This window comes from Ixodes scapularis, unplaced genomic scaffold (genome assembly GCF_016920785.2).
Source record: "Ixodes scapularis isolate PalLabHiFi unplaced genomic scaffold, ASM1692078v2 PGA_scaffold1__304_contigs__length_218370807, whole genome shotgun sequence".
Taxonomy (NCBI): domain Eukaryota; kingdom Metazoa; phylum Arthropoda; class Arachnida; order Ixodida; family Ixodidae; genus Ixodes; species Ixodes scapularis.
The window spans coordinates 132181232-132203622 of NW_024609846.1; the positions used below are offsets into that span (position 1 = coordinate 132181232).

Below are 22391 nucleotides of genomic sequence, written 5' to 3' on the forward strand. Positions count from 1 at the left end.
GCTCGTTTAACGCAGCATGAAATGCTGCGTGAAAGTTAGCAGTGGCGGAACGCGATACTGATCTAATCATCCGCGTTCTGCAGCTGCTAGCTTTGCGCCTGCTTCACGAGTGGTAACTTTGGTGCATCCCTGAGTTTTCCACGAGCTCCAAGTCGTTCTAACAAGAGTTGATTTAGTGGTTTTCGATTCCGCTCAGTAAGTTTCTATTTCAAACCATTTGTCTTTTTTCACTAATTAAAAATTTAATTAATAAGTTTTAATTAGTTAGCCGACTTATCGCAAAGATTTGCCAACCACATAATATCCCCCTGACCGTATAACTCACCTGCACAAACCGCATAAGTGGAACTTTCACGGCTTTTTAAAACAAATCTGTGAAACTTTATATATATATATATATATATATATATATATATATATATATATATATATATAAATATGCCCGTTCAGACTAATACGCAACGAGTCAAGATATATGCTGTACTAAAAACACGGTGAAATAATAGCCGTTGCGATTTCGGACAACCGTGCTGGATTGAAGATATAACAAACAAACGTCACTCAATGGCCTTTCACTTCGGAAGATACAATAAAGCATAGTAGCACATGCCAGCGCCCGTGCTTACAATATTTTATTTACATAATCATATAAAGCCATTTAGGTTAACTTACCAGGCGGTCATATAGGTAAACGGTCGAAAAAAAGGAATGAAAATAGGAAAGTTGTATTCCTCTTTCATGATGGTCATAATGTCATTTGAACGAAAAGTTTCAAGCTGAAGTCTCCAGCTACCTTCTACGCAGAACAACTCTTTCACATTAACGAAAGCACATGTAAATGCAGAAGTTTGTTTATTATTTTCAATCATATCTGTCAACTTACACAAATAGGGTCAACTTGTGTGCTTGACTGTCCCGTATCCTTGATACGATCTTGACAACCTTAAGTCCCCAAACACATCTCTTTGCAAATCACTCATATTTAAAATCTGTACCTTCTTATGACATATTTGTCTTTGGTGGCCAGAGACAGGATAAATGCAAGCCTGCAGTAAAGCAAAACTCTAAACTTGGTACACTCGTAGTTTTGTGATTATAACAATATGATGACTAACCGTCTATGCTGCGTTGATTCTGAACCAAATTAAATGCATGGGCAGTTAGTGTAAATATCTTACAACGGCAACCGATAGAGCTCCATAATCTACAGATGCATGATTATATTCCCAACGACAATAGATAGACGTGTTCACATTTCAAGAAAGGAAGAGAAAAAAATAATCTTCGTCGCCGTTTCCCGGCTTATTGGATGCCGAGAAGATCCTGCAGACGTCGCGCCAGGTTGGTGAGACCGCTGACCACCAGAGGCACTGTGGCAATCAGCGAGACCCCGAGCCACATGCTCACGTGGCCGGACAGGTAGAGCAGAAAGTCTGCAAGCTGAAAGAGCGTACCTCTGGTGTGAGCAACCCCGTCGTTCATGTTCGGCATGAAATGAAGATCCACACCGCATTTCACATTGATAGCTGTTATGGGCACTTCCTCCAACTCGAAATGATATACGGCGTAAAGCGTCCGTTGTCGATATCGTCGCGTGAAGTCGTAATAGCACGTAATGTTAGACTGCCATGGTGTCACGTGATGTCACGGTATCACATGACGTAAGGGCGTCACACGACATCACGGTATTACATCGCTTTATACTAGGGAGTTTTCACAGACCGCGTTTCCCCTTCCGCTAAGCCCTCCGCAACGAAGCATCCGCTACTGCGCCTGCGCGCCGATGACCTTGACTGTAGAGATTGGGATCGTAGCGGGTTGCGGAGAGCGTTTTGGAACGGCAAAGACCATCTACGAAAACTCCCTCACGTGTTGGCGCTAGTAGTCACATGACATTAAAGAGTTTTAGTAAATTCTTTTGGCCCTCCCGTTTCGCTATACGCCAAAGCGATGACGCTACTGCGGATGCGCGCTGTTACCAAAAACATTGCGGAGCTCCGGAAGCTAGCGGAGGCACGCTATCCGACCAAAATACCGAGGAGCGTAGAGCGGCGTGCTAGCGTGGGTCTCACAAATACAAGTCTTGGCGAAATCAGGGAAGGCCAGCGAGGGACGCAATTCAAGATGACCGCTGTCAAGATGGCCGCTGGCTCATCCGTTCTCTGCCGCTCTACCTTTTCAATTTCGGCGGCCGCGTACACCAAGACTCCAGGAACCCTAGCCATAAAATGTTCAGCCTTTCCACTCACGTGAAGAAGGAAGACCAGCGGAGCTTTACTCGATACAAAGTGTGCTTCTTCTTCGTCGTCGTCTGTTTTTCGCGCTCTTTCCTACGATGAATTCCCACCAACGCGCCCAACTATCCATTCTTCTATTATAACTGGAAAGGTTGCCGCCAGCTACGAGCGACGGCGGAAACCATACTGGTTGTGTGCTTCCCGCCGTTGCTAATAGATGGCGGTAGCTGTCCAGGTAGGTTTGTGTCGACATACCGGACACGATCCTGGGGAACCGAGCCCTTAACAGCTGCGCTGTAAAAAGCTTCGCTGTAAAACAATTGCAAAGAATTGCTTTACAAATCTTTGTTTTACGCAAGCCTTAGTGTCTGAAAGAGCCGCTAGTGGCGTTGCGTTAGCTCTCGCAATGATGTAATCTGTAGCGGGTTGCGAACGTTCTACTAAAATTTGAAATGGTGGTTTCCGCTACGCTACATATAGCGGAGATCGTAAAAGATTGTGGACAGCGTAGCGGGAGTGACTGAAAGATCTACTAAAACAATGTTGAGAATAGGCTGTCTTACTAGGCTCTGCATCCAGCGCGCGCCCATTGCGTTTCAGCGTGCTCTGACCGCGCGTGCACGCTCGGGGCTTACGAGACGCTGAAGTGTTACCGAAGGTAGGAAGCTCGTGCTGGAGGCGGGATAACTGAATCCCCTCTCTGCTGCTATGATCCATTCGGTGACTACAAATAGCTTTATCGTTATAAATGAGTGTGTCACGCTTTGAGCAGACATTGGTGATGGTTACTCTACGCAAGGTGCAAGGTACATAGGGTTACATTACGGCTCGATAAAATGTCGCAGCTGTCACTGCAACTATACTGTGGAATGGAACGAGTAATATTTTTTGTTACCCTGAATTAAAAATCTCATCAGCGTTATAGTCGGTAACAGGTGTGGAGTAAAATGGAAGCTGCACCTAACTTTCCCACTTTAGCAACGCGAGCGCTGGAGAGGGGGTTGCCTCCTCTCCAACGTTTGCTCTACTAATGTAGAAAGGTGGGAGAAGCTTCCACTTTACTTCTAACCTAAATATAGACATTTCGGCGAAACTCCGCCTGGTTAAATAAGCAATATAAAAAAGGTGTACTGTATACTGTAACCAATTTCTTCATCCTGCCCGACGTCTCGAAGCACGTCTTACCCCTTGAGTTAGCCGCCTCGGTGGCTCCGAGGCGAGAGCCACCGAGCCACGAATCCCCATGTGGCGGGTTCGAATCACGACCGAGGTGCCAGCAATCTGACGGAGGCCTATTGCGGAGAAGGCGCCGTGTAACCGAGCTTTCGGTTGCATGTCAAACGATCCCTAGGTGGTCTAAATTAATCCTCAGTCCTCCGCTGGGGCGTGCCAGATGCCCGTCGTTGGTTTGGCGCGTAAAACTCCCAACTTTGACTTTGACCCCTTGAGTACGTTTTCCCTCATACTCCTTCTGTTTCTACGTTACGTGGAGGATTGCTTTTCTCTTGCTTAAGACCAGCGAAGTCGACTGCCTTCATAAACACTTCGATTCCATCGAACCACAGATTCAATTCACAGTCGAACGTGAGTATAGTGTTCTAGAGGGGGTTGTAGTGGCAAGAGCGGCGACCACTTTGTGAAGATTTTGCGCGTAGACGACACCATGGCGCTGCTGTTCTGTGCCCTAGGAGCGCGCCCCCGTCAGCCCCATCATCAGCGCTGTTCGGCGCTTACTACTGTGGTTTGACTGGAGATTTTCGCGTGCGAAACAACTGCTAATGTTGTTCTGTATACTCTGTTTCACCTTATGAAGTACCGCAGGAAATGCTACAAGTGCGAGCTCCTTGCTCTGGGGCACATCTCGGCGGCACAAGGTCTCGTGAATTAAGAGCAGCTGCCAACGCTATGAGCTCGCGCTTCTAGCCTTCGCTGCGGTAAAACATAAGGTGAAACGAAGTATAGTAAATTGTAGTTCTGCCTTTGGACTAATGCCTCTAGGGTGTGTGCTATCCTCTACTTGAAATATTCGCGTGTTTTGAGGGAGATTATTTAATTAATATCGACTCCCCCCCCCCCCAGTACTGACAGATCGTTCAGCAACGCTATCACTTGGGCTGCAGGCTCAATCTCTGCGAAAGAAGTTCTACGGTGCTACATTTTGGAGAAGCGTACCGCGTCACCTTCGTCGTCTTCGTTCATCGCACACGTGCCATTAATTCTCCTAGGGCACAGAACTCCAGCGCCACTCGCGGTATCTACGTCGACCGTCTTCACGCGCTTCATTGTAAGCGGGCGCCACTCTTGCCACTACACCCTCTAGAACACTGTAACGTGAGTCTAACGGTTGACTTCCATTTCTGGATGTGTCCGTGGAAAAACACAGGAAACAATTTAATCTTTTATGTATATAAAAAATGGTGAGCTGCAGCAGAGGCTTTATTTTCGACGTTTCGAACAGAGCCTGCTCTGCTTGAAATGTTAAAACTAAAGCCTCTGCTGCAGCTCACTGTTTTAGAGCGCAGCTCTTAGGCACCCGTTTCCGGCTTGAGCGGCGTCGCCGTCGGCGTAACCAAGGTCACTCCAAGGTCACGCGACCCCCCAAGGTCACCCCAAGGTCATGTGACCCCTCTCAAGGTCGTCCCAAGGTCACGTGACCCCTCAGGTCACGTGACCCCCAGAGATCACGTGACCCCTCCCAAGGTCACCTCAAGGTCACGTGACCCCCCAAGACCCCCTACGTTACCCCCACGTCAGGTCACGTGGCCCCCTCCTTGAGGTCACGTGACCCCCCTCTCCCCGAGGTCATGTGACCCCCTCCCCCCTGAGGTCAGGTGACCCCCCCCCCCGGAGCATATTAAAGAATGAGGGGAGGAGGAGTAGAAGGAGGAGGAGGGGTCTACCAACCCCTCAGTACCCTTCCCTCCTCCTCCTCAAGAGCTGCGCTCCAATTCGGCATTACAGAGAGTTGTAAACGGCTTTCTCTTTTTCTATGTCTGATAGTCTCTTGGTGAATGATTGCTTATTAATGTCACATTCAACTGGGCCGCACGCAGCACCGAGAAAATGCTGCCCCCAAGGCCGCGCCACCGCGCGGGTGCAGCGTATGACGCACTACCAAGTGAACACGAAACATTCCGCCGTGCAACGCGCTTGGCGCGGTCACTTCAAGGGCAAAACATAAACGGGTGGACCATTGAACAAAATCCGCCGCAAGTGGGGTGGCGGCGCGCGCCATCTAGCGAGAGTCGGGATCTCGGAGGCCATGGTTACCGAGACGAGGCAACACCGACGAGGAAGACGAAGCGAGGGAAAGGAGGGGCCGAAGGTGGCGGAGAGCGGTAGCTCAAGGCCGCACCGGCCCGCCGTGTGCGAAGCTGCACGGTCTCCTTTCGACGGTGCAACTGGTGCAGCAACGCGCCGGTGTCGTGCGCTGCACCAAGTCCCAAATGAACGTAGTGCAGCCGCACCGGCACGGCCATCTGAACGCGACGCGTCCGTCGGTGCAGTGCGGTGCGGTGTGGTGCGGCCCAATTGAATGTGACATACTATTTTGGATCTTCCAATAATACAGGAAAGCAACGAACACGCGTCACTACCTGAACTTCGCGTCACCACCCCACAACTCGCAAATCCTCGGTGGTGTCAACGCTCTTTCGACATGTCGTCACGGTCTGTTCAACAAAGGATTCACTCAGAATGAAAGTCGATCGTATAAAACAAAATCCCAGAAAAAAAAAAGCCACAAAAAACTACCCATTAAGGTTTGTTAACAAGTTATACAATAAAATACGTTACCCTCCTGCTGCCAAGGACAAAAACACCTCCAGTCAAATGTGCATTCTGCACCTCCGTGGGAAACTGAGGTCCTTGACCGCGCTCTGAAACCGTAGGGCATCGTAGATACGGATAAGCCCTCCTCAACCATAGGCCATTTTCCAAAGGATCGTCCCCCAAAAGAAAAAAAAGCTCAAGAACCAAATTCCTCGTGCTAAATGTGACGTACGCCTTGTGTATGGGGAAAACGAAAAACTTTCGCGGACGTCTGCGGAGACATAAGTATGACGTGAAGAAGAAAAACATCTAAGGCAACGCGCTGGCGAAACATGCTGTGAAGACCGGCCACGGCATCGTCTTTGACAGCAGTTCCATCCTCGACAAAGAAAGAAGCTGAAGGAGACGGCTCTCGTTATATTCTTGGCATATAGAAAATACGAAGAACCTGAACCGATCCAGCGGAACGCTGCCCGGCAGCTACAAACACAGGCCACGATGCGCCACACACGAAAACAAAAGAAGAAAACATTGTCGAGAGAAATCAGAAGGTAACGACATATTGCGACCTTTGGTCCCACATACAGTCATCCGTGAACAAGGAACTGAGCCGGCTTCGAAACGTCGGGCACGATGGAGAAATTCGTTAGTGTCTATGCGGAGGGCAAGTTCGTCTGCTTCTTGCGCAGGGGGTAGCGGTGATGTCAGAACGCCGAGCCCTGATTGGCTGATCGCGACCCCCTATCTGAGCGTCGTCTGCTCCTTTGCAACGTCGTCTGCTCGCAACGTCGTCTGCGTCTGTCTTACCTTTCCTGCGACTTTCGGAAGGGCAGAGGCTAGATTCGCGAAACGATCTTACGCCAAAAATGTGCGTAAGACAAAACTTAAGAACAAATTCGTATTCACGACACGAAATTTTCGTAAGTTTTGCGAAGGTTACGACGAAATCCTACGACAGCTCCGAAGCTGTCTTACGCACTTCTCGATCAAATCAGCATGGCCGACGGCGTCGCCGTCGCGACGTCCCACGGACGTTTATTTTTCTACGTGTGCTTCTGACGCGTCCCGACTTCAAGCAGCAAGAAAAAAGTAAAAAGTACTTGAAACAGACCACGACGAACAAAAACGCTGGATCCACAAACACCCGGGAAAAGCTCCACCGAACGCGACCAAACGAGCTGGGCAGTTAGGCCTAGCAGGCACTCCGCGACTCGGCGACCGTCTGCCCACGACCGGCTGGCGTGCTGAATGGAATATGCCCGCGCGACCCTTGTGAACCCTTCCCGTATTATACTTTGATCGCTGACCTTGAATTTTAGATTAAGAGGTCAATTTCTTCCTCTTGTTATCTCCTTGCTTCCCGAGGCAACGGTGACTCTCGCCGGTGAAAAAGCGGTGAATCTCCGACAGACGCAGGAAAGGTAAAGCAGCCATCGCTTTGACTAGCAGACGCAAAGCAGACGACGTTAACTGCGCCAACCCGCCGACGCCGTTAAAGAGTGAGGAGTCTCGCCGCACACGAATGGAGGGAAACATGCCCTTAACACGCTCACCTCTCGGTTCTAAACAAACAAACCTCGGCACCTCGGGACACCTCGCCAGTGAGTCCTTTGACTTCCCTCCTTGATGCGCGTCTGCTAGACAAAAACAACGTACCGCTCGAGTTATTTCGTCTACCCTCTCTTAAAGGCGAAGTCGAGCTCGCTCCGAAAGTCGCAGGAAAGGTAAGACAGACGCAGACGATGTTGCGAGCAGACGACGTCGCAAAGGAGCAGACGACACTGAGATAAGGGGTCGCGATCAGCCAATCAGGGCTCGGCGTTCTGACGTCACCACTACTTCCTTTCTCATGCGCAGAAGACGAAAATGAGCCCACTTGCGAGGCGTATAAAGCACCCCTTTCATATTTAAGTTAACTTGTCACCGTATACAGTGCGAACAAGACATCGGCGCTCTTATCGCATTCTGTAGAGAATATATATTGCTGGGTACCAAAAGTTAACCCTGATGTTTTTGCCCTAAATGACCACTTTCCACCACGCTTACTAGCTTCGATGACAGCCGTTACATTCTAAAACAAGATGATTTAGCAATCGCTTTTTGACGCAAACAGTGTCGAGCAATGGACAACATACACTTCAGTTTGACATAGTTAAATGTTAAGTTGACTGACGGACGTTACCGGCCTAAAGCAGTCGCGTACAAAACAAAAATGAAGGGTCATGCCGAAATCGCTGTGTGTGATTGGTTTAGCCGGTGTAATCAAACGCACAAGGACAGTGAGCACAGCGCCATGACGACGCACTTTCTGCGCTGCTTGAATGGATCTATCAGAGAGTAGCGCCAATGTAGACAGACTTAATTTGAAAAGGAGTATATACCCCTCAATACGAATTCACTTTATACTTCCGACATCACGAAAAAAAAAAAAGGAACATTTCTGAGCGCTTTTTTTTATCAAGATTGGCATCCGTGGCAACACAGCTCCGCCAACTTTCCAATGTGTCCCCACCGTGGATGTTGAGCGAAGCGTTGATTTTTTTGTGGGCGGAACCTCTCTGGCACTTTTTATGTTACAACAGGCTAATAGTGACAGGATCAAGATGCGACTCACCGTCATCCTCGGCAGGTTTCTTACAATTTTCCGTTTAGTGGAGCCAAGAACAACCGTGAGGTCGGCCTCAGTGTTTCTGGGCAGATCGAAACAATTCTTTGAATTCTACTGATACACGGCAAATAAGTACCGCGTACTGTCTCATCTCACACTGACAGTTACAACTTAAAAAAAAAAAAAAAAAAAAAAAACTATGAAGAAAAGGAGTCCGCTTGTCGTATTTCCCAAATTATTCGTCGAAGGGGGTTGAGGAAGCAATTAAATAACATGTAATCGCTACAGGCTGCGGACGTTCGACGACCATATTTTTCTTGAAATGCAGAACACAGTTTGAAGTGATATTTTCATCCTTAATGCAAAATATATACCGGGTGCTTTTTTAAGCATTACAAATTCGAAAAATATAGAAGCCGTCAAAGCCACAATAATGCATCTGTGGAAGGGAGTTATACGGACAGGTGACGTAATGTAGGGGGCATATCGTCCCCTTATGTAGTCTGCGAAAACACGATTGATAAGAATATCATTCGGCCTTCCGCACCACCAGCTTTGCACTTGTAACACGTGTGGCAACTTTAGTTCACCACTACGTTTCTTCAGCGCTTGAGATCGTTCTGAAATGTACTGACTTCGTGGTTTTAGATGACGCTCAGCAAGCTTTAATTAAAATCATGTTTATTTTTAGGGATTGAGAAAGTGATTTAACAAACTTTATTTAATTGTCCGCCTTATTGTGACGGTTGTTTGGCGTATTGTGTCCCCCGAGATGCATAAGTCACCTGCACAGACTGAAATATCAAGTTCTTTTTTTAAACAATCTGCGAAGCCTAAAAAAATACAAAAAAAGAAACTTGTATATTTCATATCTCCATTTACCTTGTAGTTCTAAGTGACATTTATTTTTATATAAAATGAGCTTTTATAAATAAAATCCTCCAAACGGAAACGTTAAATATCTACGCGATTTGCTAAAATGAAACACGGGGTCGAAAGCCAAGCGATTGACGGTAGATTTTATAGTCTATCAAGACACCACAACAGTTACGTTTAAGGAGGAGGAGAAAAAAAAACGCAAATAAAGTGTTTAAACAGACAAAAAATCTCACTCGTATCTGTAATAGTCCTTGATGTAGCCCGTCTGAAACATCAGCCCTCGGTACCGGGTGTCTCTGCAAGAAAAGTCGTGGTGAAACGTATTTCGTGTATTATACACGTTTGCGAACAGCCGCGCTTCGAGAGCTAGTCTGGCTACCGGGGATAGAAAAGGCTTTCTTTCGGTATGGTGCCTGGAACGTGTCTCCGACTGATGTGTCTAACGCGTTCAAAAATGTGGTCCCTCGATTTCCACCTGATGACGTAATAGAAGACTCATGCTGTCGCCAGTCGTTATCCTGGTGGCGTCTCAAGACCTGTAGGGCATGTGGCAGATGCCTTTTCAGCTGCAGGTCGCTCTTTAGTGTGACAGTCCAAGGAAGCTTCAGCAGCCAGAAGTTGGGACGCCGTGAGGACAGCGACACTCGCGTTCGGTCGTGCTACTCGCAGTGTATCGTCGGCATTTCTACGACCAACGGCCAGGGTCGCGACATGCAACAGCATGGCACTTCGGCTTCTGTGACGTAATTTGGTGTGACTTCGGGACCATTTTCGATATATGGGTAGCATAGTACGCTAAACACACCAGTCGAGGACGCGCTCCAGGCACCATAGGTTTAGGCGACAATCTGGAAGCCGTGTGAACGCCCCAGCAATCCTTGACTAGCAGACGGTCTATCCACTTCAGCAGCAAGATTGCGGTGCCCAGGCGCCGTGCTTGCAAACATCTATTCGCACAGACAGCTTAAGAAATACGGTCTATGAAAATCACGCTTTATCGTTTCGTGATTGGCGTTTCAGCGTTGTTATCATGCGGATGCCTCAATCGTATTGGCTGTGAAACGGTAATGAAATGCTCGGCATTAAACACCCCCCGCGCTTTTTAAAGGTGGTTACTCCGGCGTTTTCTTTATAGTCCTCGATTGGCCTGAACATTTGCTAAACACACCAACAAAGATCGCTGAAAAAATAACCCAAATATTGGGCCAAAATATTTTTTTTTTCGCGAAGTTATGCGAAGAGCAAGTCGTCTGCTTCTTGCGCTGGGGTTGCGGTGAGTTCTGATTCGCTTCAATTGAAAAGATAGTGAGTAGACCTCAGTCCTAGATGCCTTGAGGTCTACCCGCTATTTTCGTTTTTCAGCCGGCCAATAAGGGCTCGGCGTTCTGACTTCATCGCAACCCCCGTGCATGAAGCAGACGAGCTTGCACTCCACATTGTATTTACAATTTTGATTCTCACTGTGTTTTTCAAAACGAAAGTTTCTACTGGTAGCAGTGTAAAAGTGACGTCAGGGGAAGCCGAGGGTTCGGTCTTTGAACTGTAGACTTTTCTCCCAACTGATTGCAAGCAGTTTCATGGTGTTAAGGGAATGCTCATGAAGCTCGCTCCAGCACGGAAAAAGGCTTGGCACATAGTTGATTGTTAGACTGCTCGTTGCACCCGCTAACCTGCCTTCCACTGACGTCACGGCACTGAAAAGCGTGAGTATATTTGAATGTTTTGGTTTCAGCATCGTTTTCCCGTGTCAAGTTCACAATAACTATTCTGAATTTCGTGATACAAAATGATAAACCGGAAAGTGTAAAAACCGGTAATTCTAAAAAAAAAAAAAAAAAGTTAGTTCGGAGAACTAAAAAAATCGCCGGAGTACCCCATTAAAGCTCTCGTTAAATATACGAGACTCTTTTTTGAATATTGCAGAATAGAAGGTGCGTGTTTTTTGGCAGCGCTTACCTACAGCCTCTGGTACACTCGTCCTGGCACAGGTGAAACCACCGATGTTGGATCAATTCGTCGATACAGCGCACTGCAACAAACAATTCCCAGTATATATATATATATATATATATATATATATATATATATATATATATATATATATATATATATATATATATATATATATATATATATATATATATATATATATTTCAGCAAAATGTTTTAGTGTAAATTGAATCTATACTTTTCCCCCTTAACTTCGGGAACAGTCGACTCAACGAGCCCATGGGGCAATCAAATAGCGCCAAAAGTGCCACGTCATGATGTTCGTCACGTTTCTGTATGCCTTCTAAATCGCTAATCCGATCACGTACTGGAAAGGCCCAGTGACTTCGCTTTTAGTATGTGTGTTTGTCGCTATGTGTGTTTGTGCCAGCGTTGTAGGCGTTGCGAAAAAAAAGCAACGAAATACGTTACTCACTACTTGCCAAATAAAGGAACGCGTTACCGTCCTACGTTACCTCAAAATAAAAGGAATGCGTTACCGTTACCGATAAAACCTAACCCGCGTTACTCTTGCGTTACTTTTAATCATAGATTGACGGTAACAGCGTCAGCGTTTATCGACAGTGACACAATGGGCGTGGGCGTTGGGGTTTTTCTATAGTTCGCCTTTTTGCGTGGGGAAAAGACATGCAAAACCTTGAAGGTATGTGGTATTTGTGTAATAATTAATGACTCGGCCAAATGTGGGTGTTTTACGTGCCAAACCAACGACGGGCATCTGGCACGCGCCAGCGGAGGACTGAGTATTAATTTCAGCCACCTGGGGGACCTTTTGACGCGCAACCGAAAGCTCGGTTACACGGCGTCTTCTCCGCAATAAGCTTCCGTCAGATTGTGGGCATCTCGATTGGGACATAGAGAAATATAGTACTACGTAAAAAGTGGCCACTCAAGCCGTTTCGCGGCCCAGGAGTTAGGGACTCTACTGGCCGTTAGTAGGCGCAACAGTGCCACTTATTCTGAACATTTTTCGGATATATAATATTAATAAATAACTTCGTTGTAAAGAGTAAACTTTTAAAATTATTACGAACTTTGAAAACTTTCAAAAACGGCTTCAACGGCTGTGGCTATGGCTGCGGCGCGACGGTTGGCTTCGTAGTCGTGGTCGTGGACCCGACGGAGGGCGGTTACTTCGGCTGCTTGGTCTGTGTCTCTTGCCTCGTTTTGTGAGTTGAGTTGGTTCCGCAGCTTGGTTGTCTCGTGCGGGTTCCTAGTCATTCTTCCATTGCGGTCATGGTATACGGTATACGTAAGAAGTATTGTGACTGTAATTTCTTTGTTCGCGGATGTCACTGAATTTAGAAGCTGCTGGGGCAGTCATATAGGTGCAAGCGTCTTTCAGCACATGGTTATATGTGCAAGCGCCTTTCATGGAACTTGGACGGTAATTTTTTTTAAATGTCCTCCATCATATTGCATTTGTCGCTGTAAGTCTCGCTGTAATAGTACTTTTTTCCAGTGTACATCTTTCTTTTCTTCATTTTCACTTCCACCTTGTCGTTCTCTAGATGCTCTATTAAATTTGACAGATGTAAGTAAGCGCTCTGTCGTGTTTCCTCCTTCCCTTCTTAGTCCTTTGCGCTTTTTAAAACCACCGTCTAGATGTTCTACCAACTAGCCCCCCAATTAATTCTGGTACAACTGTTGACGCGTTATTAATACATTTTGCATCTGTATTCTTATTTTTGTAATGTATGAATAACATGCATCACTTCTTGTTTTCAGAGTTGATGTTTGTTTTGCTTGTCATAGTTACAAAAATAAATACTTTTGTGTGTCAAACCCTGGTGTCGTCTCATGTCGTCCCTTCAAGAGAGTTAGCACGAACGCGAAAATAACCTTTTCGGTCTGCGGTCAGTTTGAATTATTTTTAGCGCTGGATGACTTTTCTTCTCGAGTACAATTAAGGTATGCTGATAAAAAAAGTTCTGTTCTAAACAAAAACCATGCTAGTTACAATAACACTGACTCGTTAAACTAGAGGGCGCATGCTACTGCCCAATACAAAAATGCCGCCAGAACTCGCCTTGAATACAAAAATGCCGCCAGAACTCGCCTTGAATCCATTCATTCATCTGGCCAGCGGTTACTGCGTGTATCCATCCATTCGACACTCAACTAGGGACTATACTGGCCGCTGGGAGCGCTCGCTGACGCTGAATTGGACCGCTGGGGCCTATGGAAGTGTCCGCTCTTTACGTAGTACTATATTTCTCTATGATTGGGATTCGAACCCGCCACCTGGGGGCCCGTAGGCCGGTGCTTTGCCTCAGAGAATTAATGACTCGGCGCCCATTCTTCGTTGCAGCTTAAGTCCGGATGCAGCCTACGCTACGAGCTAAAGGAGCCAATAAAGCAGCGTCAAAAGCGCGAGTCACGGATCATTTGTTTTGTTTACGATTGGTTCAGTGACGATAGAACGTGTACAGAAACATGAGGTACACCATGATGGTGCCCTTTTCACGCAGGCCGATTGGTTCCATCAGCTCGTAGCCTCGGCTACGTCTGGACGTAAGGTAAAACAAAGTATAGAAGCGCGAAAACATTGAAGTGTACTTTTCTTCGGGTCTTGGGAAAAAGATGTAACGAGTATAGCGTAACTACGTTACCCGTTGATAAGAAACGTAAGTAAGTTCCCCGGTACTATTTTGGAAAAGTAACGAGTACGTTACTACGTTATCGAAAAAAGGAACGCGTTATCGGTAACGCCGTTACTAGTAACGCGTTACTGACAACACTGGTTCGTTGCTACGACTGCGCTGGAACATACGATGACATGAAGTATGACTTTCATTTCAACGCGGCACAAGATAGGTACGTATAAAGGTAACACGAAATTGTACGTAGTCCACCATGGAGCAAAATGTGAATCGTAGTACTTCCAGCGAATGAGACAAGCGCGCAAGACGCCTAGACTCAGTAGCGGGGCGTTTCGCACGTTCATTGCTCGAGTACTTATTTATATTATTAGTTAAACTATGTTTGCGCCTCGTAATTCGATTGGGTTTCGCAGATCGCTACGAATAGATTTTTGGGATCTGCGAAGAAAGTACTATATTCACCAGGCTTGGACAGAGATACCATAAAAAGCATTTGGAAATACGAATACTGGGATGGCGTGGGAAAGACGCCTAAAATAATAATACTAAAATGCATATATAAAACGGAATCGCGATACCCATCAAAAATACATTTGAAAGATATAAAGCAGGGGTGGGCAGTATTTCAAATACAAGTATTTGAAATCCGTATTGTAAATACTTTTTGCATTTGCATTTGTATTTAATTACAAATGGGGTATTGTATTTGACGTGTGTATTTAAATACTAAAACGTCGGTATTTGAAATGCAATTGTAATTAACTACAATTTTGTGGGCGAAAATACATGCTTCAAATTTATTGTCACTGTCCAGAGCAGGAAGAAAACTACGTTCTGCACCGAATGCAGTGTCTCTCAATCAGGGATGGGCAGTATTTCAAATACAAGTATTTGAAATACATATTTCAGATACTTTGTGCATTTTGCATTTGTATTTAATTACAAATTGGGTAATGTATTTGACGTGTGTATTTAAATACTAAAATGCGGGTATTTCAAATACAGTTTTAATTAAATACAATTTTGTGGGCGAAAATACATCCCTGAAATTTATTGTCACTGTCCAGAGCAGGAAGAAAACTACGTTCTGCACCGAATGCAGTGTCTCTCAATCAAGCACAAGCGTTTAGTGACTTTGTGATTACGGTGCTAGTCCAGGGCAAGAATAGTGACGAAATCGACGTTCACAGGCAGACTGGCTAAATAAGTGCCTTTGACAACTTGTGAAGCTTTTCAGCCTGATTTCCACCCACATTTTTGCCTGGAACATTCTAAATGCGCGGGTCGTCCAGATTTTTGCAACTGTTGCGAGTTGCAACAATAAAAATTCTCTAGCTAGTGCTGCGCGTCTTGGTCGTCTCGGTTCTCTGTAGGTCTCTACCAAAATCTAATCGACAAAAAAAGCTGCTTGAAGCTTTGTACTTTTTTCACCTATTACGTCCAAGCTGATTAAATTTTTTGTGATTATATTTCTATTACGTTACTAGAGCCTCGCACACTAACTCCCGAGCGTGCGATGCAAAATTAAAATAGAGATACCCAGAAACCCGTTGCAGGTGCCCTGAAGTCGCTGACGCAAATTTTGAGGAATGTATTTGGAAAAGTATTTGGAGGAGACCAAATATATTTGGTTGTATTTGTATGTTGTACTTAAATGCTTTTTTGGAAATGTAATTAGATTTGTAACTAAATACATTTTTGATGAAGTATTTTGCATTTGTATTTCGATACATGTTTGCATGTATTTTGCCCATCCCTGCTCTCAATCAAGCACAAGCGTTTAGTGACTTTGTGATTACGGTGCTAGTCCAGGGCAAGAATAGTGACGAAATCGACGTTCAGAGGCAGACTGCTTAAATAAGTGCCTGTGACAACTTGTGGTGCTTTCCAGCCTGATTTCCATCCATATTTTTGCCTGGAGCATTCTAAATGCGCGAATCGTCCAGCTTTTCGTAACTGGTGCGAGTTGCAACAATAAAACATTTTGTAGCTAGTGCTGCGCGTCTTGGTCGTCTCGGTTATTTGTTGGTCTATACCAAGATGTAATCGACAAAAAAGCTGCTGGAAGCTCTGTACGTTTTCCATTTATTACGTCCGAGCTGATTACATTATTTTGTGATTTTATTTTTATTACGTTACTAGAGCCTCGCACACTAACTCTCGAGTGTGCGATGCAAAATTCAAATGAGATACCCGGAAACCCGTTGCAGGTGCCCTGAAGTCGCTGACGCAAATTTTGAGGAACGTATTTGGAAAAGTATTTGGAGGAGACCAAATACATTTGGTTGTATTTGTATCTTGTACTTAAATGTTTTTTTTTGTTAATGTAATTAGATTTGTAATTAAATATATTTTGACGAAGTATTCTGTATTTGTATTTCGATACATATTTGCATGTATTTTGCCCATTCCTGATATAAAGTGTATTTGAAAATACAAATAGAAAATATATTTTGTTTGTAGAAATACAGGTAGTGGAATACATTTGGTCAAAAAGCAACTTTTAGATGTCTTCATAATGCGTAGGACCGGTTGTGCGCACCCACTGGTGTACAGGAAAAAATGAAACCTGATCTACATTCATTTTGTGATATTTGTTAACCCACAAACGAGTACTCAGTCTAGAATTTTAACTTTTACGTTGTTGCGCCCGAAATATATAAACGACAAATTTAAAAGCGTAACGAGGTACATCCGGCCTTGGTAGTATCGCGATACCAGGAATAGACCCCAAAATATATTTCGATACAGAAATACAAAATACAGTAGAAACATTGTATCGCGATACAAAAATATGAATGCATGATGTATTTCTATAACACTATCGCGATACATTTGTATCGATACATTTGTACGGAGATACTGCCCAACCCTGCTACTCACGCGCCTAACAATAGTACTTCAGTCTTCCAAAGAGGTGCATTTGGCGCTTTTGATAATCGATATAGATCGATAAAAAAAAACGTTTAGTCAGAAATGTGTCAATTCTTGTTTTTGTGTGCGACTGTGTCTGGGGCGGTAAGATGACAACGGGAATTCACGAAATACTCACTGTGGGGAACGTATTCGCAGACAGCTCCTTTCATTCTGTGTTTGACGGCGTACATTTTAGAGAAACAGCCGCAGGAGTCTATCCATTTTTGGGCCACGCAGTATTCGCTGCATTCCTGCAGTCACACGAAATTGTAGTAAGATAGACATTTCGGAAAAACACTTCCACGGCGCTCAAGTTGCACACTTTAAATCGACTTGAAAGAAGTGTTTGTTTCCGTCAATTATCGAATTGCAAAACCAAGCCGGCGATCTAGGCTTCTTTCGACTACAAGGCCGGAAGATCGGTAATTCGATATCGACGGGAAACTGTATCGAAGACGAGGGCGCGCGCGAAGATGGTGGCCAATTTCGTAACTACTCTGGTGAAGGAAAAATACAAAACAAAAACAAAAAAGTATGATTTTATAAAAGTGGAATAGACCTGAGGTATTTGGTTTAAATAACATTTGTTTTATTTAAATCACTAATTTGATTTAGACGGATGTATATATTCTCTTGGAAAACCTTTCTTGGCAATGCAGAACGGTACAGGTGCGCACACCATCTCCCATTTTTAACGCTGATTAAAGCTGTGCGCGCAGTCTGCTCCTTTCCTCGGATATGCCAAGAAAAGTTGCCCTCGAGTATAGCACGACGGGATTCTCTTTCACTATATCCTGATAGATTGATGGAACAGTGTTTTATTTTTGAAAACAACACAGGAGAAAGGATTATTATATATTTAAACGTTTAAATAACAACTTCTCGCAAGGAGGGAAAGAAATTTGTCCCAATTTCAGGTGTTCTTTCAGTGAACTTTCTCTTGATGTAAAGCTGCCACACTAGAAGAAACGCGGCTTATTTATTTATTTTGTGAAAAATCTTTATTTGCATTTTGTTTCGCGTTTTTTTTTTTTGCTTGCGATGGGACGTTTTTGTCTTAATTTCTTTCCTTCTTGGTTTGATTAGCTTGCAGTAGGACATTACGTAACTGACAAACGAAGTGGACCGTGTAAAAACAAAGTCCAACGCTCTAATTTTTTTACATGTGTTGCTCGTGTTCTAAAATCTTGAAATCTTTGTTACTTGAAGTTTACACGATTTAAATAAACAGCAAGTGCCCATCAAAAGCATCCAATAACAGACAAACAGTAAATAAAAAGTATTTTGACGATAACTTTTGCTAGAAAGGTTTTATTTATATAATGGTAGTAACCGGCACGATTTGAACCATGATTTAAATAATTTTGATTTTTATCCTACGCGCAGCTCTGGTGTGTTGGGTTTTTATAATTTGATTTACTATATACTAGGAGACACACTGAGAAGCGTATGCAAGTTATGCTTCCCGCACACTCTCACGTTCATTTGAACAAGCAAGAAAACTTACTATGGGATGCTCTATTATCTTGAGTAAAACAAAACAAAAAAAAAAAAAAAACAGGGGAAAAAATAACACCAGTTTCTACTACATGGGTGTTATAACAGAGTGTGCCAACTGTTAGTGGGTTGTATCGGTCAAAGCTTATAAAAATACCAGATATCTACGTACGCGTTTAAAATACGACATAATTAAGAGTTTAAGCCAGTTTAAGTGATGACATACCTTCCTGCCTTACGTACTTATTGTGGAGCACGTTCAGTTTTAATCTATTTGTATTTCGAAGGTAACGGATTTAGTCACAAACCTCTTCTTGAATTTCTTTATCGTCATATAGAGATTCGTCCGCTGTGGCAGCATAGTCAATGCACCGAGTTTCATAAGGCAGCGGCAATGAAACCAGCTCAGTCTGAAAAATAGAAACATATAAAGCAGGAAAGCAGGAACATGCACACGAAACGTAAAACTATACTGATCTCAGTCGCGAGAGAACGTCAAATGTTCAAACCAGCGCGTTGTATCCGTTAAAGTTTTTTGGCGCTTTATCATATTGTCATGTACCAGCTATCCGACTTGCGCATGCTAATGCACGTGAGATGTGTTTATGATAAGTCACTTATCGTAAGTCTAAATTAAGCACAATGCCAAGGCGCTGGAACGCTAACCTCTTGCCGATTCCTTACCAGACGGATCTGACAAAGTTGAATTTAACCTTCTCATGGTTTTTGAATAAGGAACTTAGGAATGCCCAATATTGAAAACGCATAGATCTGGACCAAAACAGTTAAGATATAATTATGACGCCCAAACCCCACACTCAGGAAATAAATAGATAAACATTTATTTCTTATACTATTCACGTTCCTCGTCAGTAAATAGTGCTTTGAATGGGCCTTCGGAAAGAAAAAAAAATAGTATAACCGCTAGTGTCAAGTCCAATTTCGAAACAGTATTTCGACCTATCCTTTAGATAATCACTTTAACACACACACACACACACAAAAAAAAAAACATCTTGTAAATACGGCTGAAAAAAGAAAACAACCTTAGCTACAGGGGCCCAACTGTACGCTTTAGCGTACTCATTGATACTTAAAATGCGCGAATCATTATGTAAGTTTTCAGCCGATATTTAGAAACATGACAATCAGCGCACCTGCCCCACCGAGATGGTGTATTTCCTGCCTGCCTGGAATCGGAACGTGTGGATGATCCCAGAAGTGTAGCTGCTGGTCGAGTGCACCAAGGCAGAGAACGCCATGTTCTCGTTCCTCCGGTCTTTCGTGTCCGCTCTCACCCGAAAATTCAGCCCTGCACGAAAATGAAATTTCCGAATAATTATTTAATAAACTAGATAATTTATTTATACATTCATTCACTCAATTGATTATTTTGTGTGCTTATGAGCAGCCGATGCCTTGGTAATGATGCACAAACAGCGAGATTAAACATTCGCCAGAAGCAATTTAAATGCTAAACAATTCGGGTTAAAAATATCAATGTCTGCTGCACCGAGGGTGTTATAAAGGTGTCGTATGCGGATCCTGGGACTAATTGATATGATTTGATTTACAAAGAAAAGAAAGGGAAGCTAAGAAAGCTTGCCTCTGAACGCGAACATACATATAGATAACGTGATGCTAAATCAACGAAAGCGGCTCGGTAGAAGTTAACGTGAAACCGACTAATATTTATGAGCTGAAGGCAAAAATAGAACAGCTCAGAAATATAATTCTCGTGTTCAAAACAAGGGTTATATTCTAAGGAGGTAAAGAAAGATGATAACAAGTAGCCATTTAAGTTAAGAAAAAGCCAAAATTCAAGATTTTAGTTATTAGATTTAAAACAAAAAAAATTAAAAAAACTTAAAATACCTGACAACGCTAATCTTTTCGAATATTTGCAACTACCCAACTTGCAAACCCTTTATGTTCATTCAGTGGTATTGCGGCACTTTTGGAATTCTGATTTCAAAATCTTAAGCCCACCCACACGTGATCTTCGACATACTCACCCTTTTCACATACCTTTTTCCCGCACTCGTTGTGGCGAAAGTACGCGTGCGTTTTATGTGCCATATATTTTTTCTCACTTACCACCTAAACTTCTAAACCAAACATCCCTGAGCAAAGTTAAAAAGATGCTTAGAGGTATTTCGTTTTAATAGCGAACTATTGGTTTCGTTTTAGTAGCGAGCTATCGCAGACTCATTTTGCTTAGTAATGTGTGCCAATTTTAAGCGCCTGCCTTTCTGGAACATTATTGAATATTCTGCTGTTTGTAGGACATTTTAACAAAAGACCTTCCGTGATTTTTTTTTTTCGCATATTTTCCAGTTTTGTGGTATTTCATTTTGCTTTGACATTGCTATTGATTTCCGTTTTAATCTGTACATAATATCTTTTCGCGTAAAATCTTCAAGTTATAACTAGAGTGACTAACTTCATGGAATTATGTTTACATTTTTTTTGTCTGTTTTATATTATTGTATTTTCAGTAACTACCCATGCTACATATCGTTTTTTTTTTTTTTTTGGAGGATGGCGTCGCACAAGCCACGTGTTGGCTTTGATGCATCCGCAATACCAAACTTTTCTATGCTGGTAGCAATAAACAAATATTATTATAAAAAATGAAAAAAATATTTTTAATTAGATTTAGTTGACTTTTTTATTTATTTATTTATTTATTTAGTATACCCTCAGGGCCAAAGGCATTAGAGAGGAGAGTGGTTACAATCAAGAAGAAATTAAACAAACAGAGTACAGCAAAAATGGTAATACAAATAAACAAAAAATGGCATATAATCATACAATGTTAGCTAATGCGTTCTTGAAGTGATGGGAGTCTTCGATAGTGGCTATTGAAGCAGGAAGGCGATTCCACTCGTCAGATGTGCGTGGCAGAAATGACTGAAAGAAAGCGTTAGTTCTGGCTGATGGAATTCCAACCTTATTAGCATTATCAAACCGAGATGAGATGTACTGAGGAGGTAAAATAAGTTCGTCGTGCAGATGTGAATGGTAAAACAATTTATGAAAGAGACTGAGACGAAAAGCTTTACGGCGAGATGCGAGAGATGGCAGGCTGAGGCTAGACTTCATTGAACTTATGCTCGCGGTTCGGTTATAGTTAGAAAGTATAAAACGAACAGAATTATTTTGGACCATTTCGAGTGAGTTTATTAGGTTTTCTTGGCTGGGATCCCAAACTGACGCGGCGTATTCCAATTTAGAGCGAATTAGTGTGGTGTAAAGCAGTAGTTTTAATGACGAAGATGCTCGGGCAAAGTTACGTCGAAGGTATCCCAACATCCGGTTAGCATTATTAATCACGTATGTGGTATGGGCGGTCCAAGTCAGATCATGTGAAATATGAATGCCAAGATACTTGTATGAGGATACAGGGTCAATGGGTATGTTATTAAGGCAGTATTTTGGCAATTGGCAAGGTTTTCTGGACACATGCATTAGTTTACACTTGTTAATATTTAATTCCATGCGCCTTTAATCACTTTGTCCCAGATAATTATTTATTTTGTCTTCAACTGTCGTTCTAGATATAAGAATAATTTTTCAATGCACTCAGGCACAGAACACGAGGTGGAAGACGTAGTTAACTCTAAATATAACTATATTAAACACAGTATAATTATACCCATAATCTTGATGTGAACCACGTCATATTTATACTTTGAACGAAGATGCGCTTCACTCAGTTTCTTTTAATGAACCATACTCGTTTACCGAATGCAAGAAGAATTAAAAACATTTGAATTTGTTAAACTAAATTACCTTGATTTCTGTTCTCCACCCCACCGCTGGTAAAAAGAAGTCCCGTAAACACGTTCCGTAAACGCTTTTTCAGGC

At 43.4% G+C, this 22391-nt stretch overlaps 1 protein-coding gene across 1 annotated transcript in view; it reads right to left on the reverse strand.

The window, feature by feature from the left end:
- Positions 1 to 1302: 1302 nt before the first annotated feature.
- LOC8042846 overlaps positions 1303 to 22391 on the reverse strand; it is a 52826-nt gene continuing 31737 nt past the window's right edge. The window contains exons 17-23 of the mRNA XM_040223136.2: positions 19679 to 19833; positions 18830 to 18931; positions 17161 to 17275; positions 11452 to 11524; positions 9729 to 9791; positions 8623 to 8698; positions 1303 to 1440 (exon numbers count right to left, since the gene is read on the reverse strand). Of these exons, the coding sequence (XP_040079070.2) occupies positions 1303 to 1440; positions 8623 to 8698; positions 9729 to 9791; positions 11452 to 11524; positions 17161 to 17275; positions 18830 to 18931; positions 19679 to 19833 (722 nt within the window). The remainder of the gene's footprint in view (positions 1441 to 8622; positions 8699 to 9728; positions 9792 to 11451; positions 11525 to 17160; positions 17276 to 18829; positions 18932 to 19678; positions 19834 to 22391) is intronic.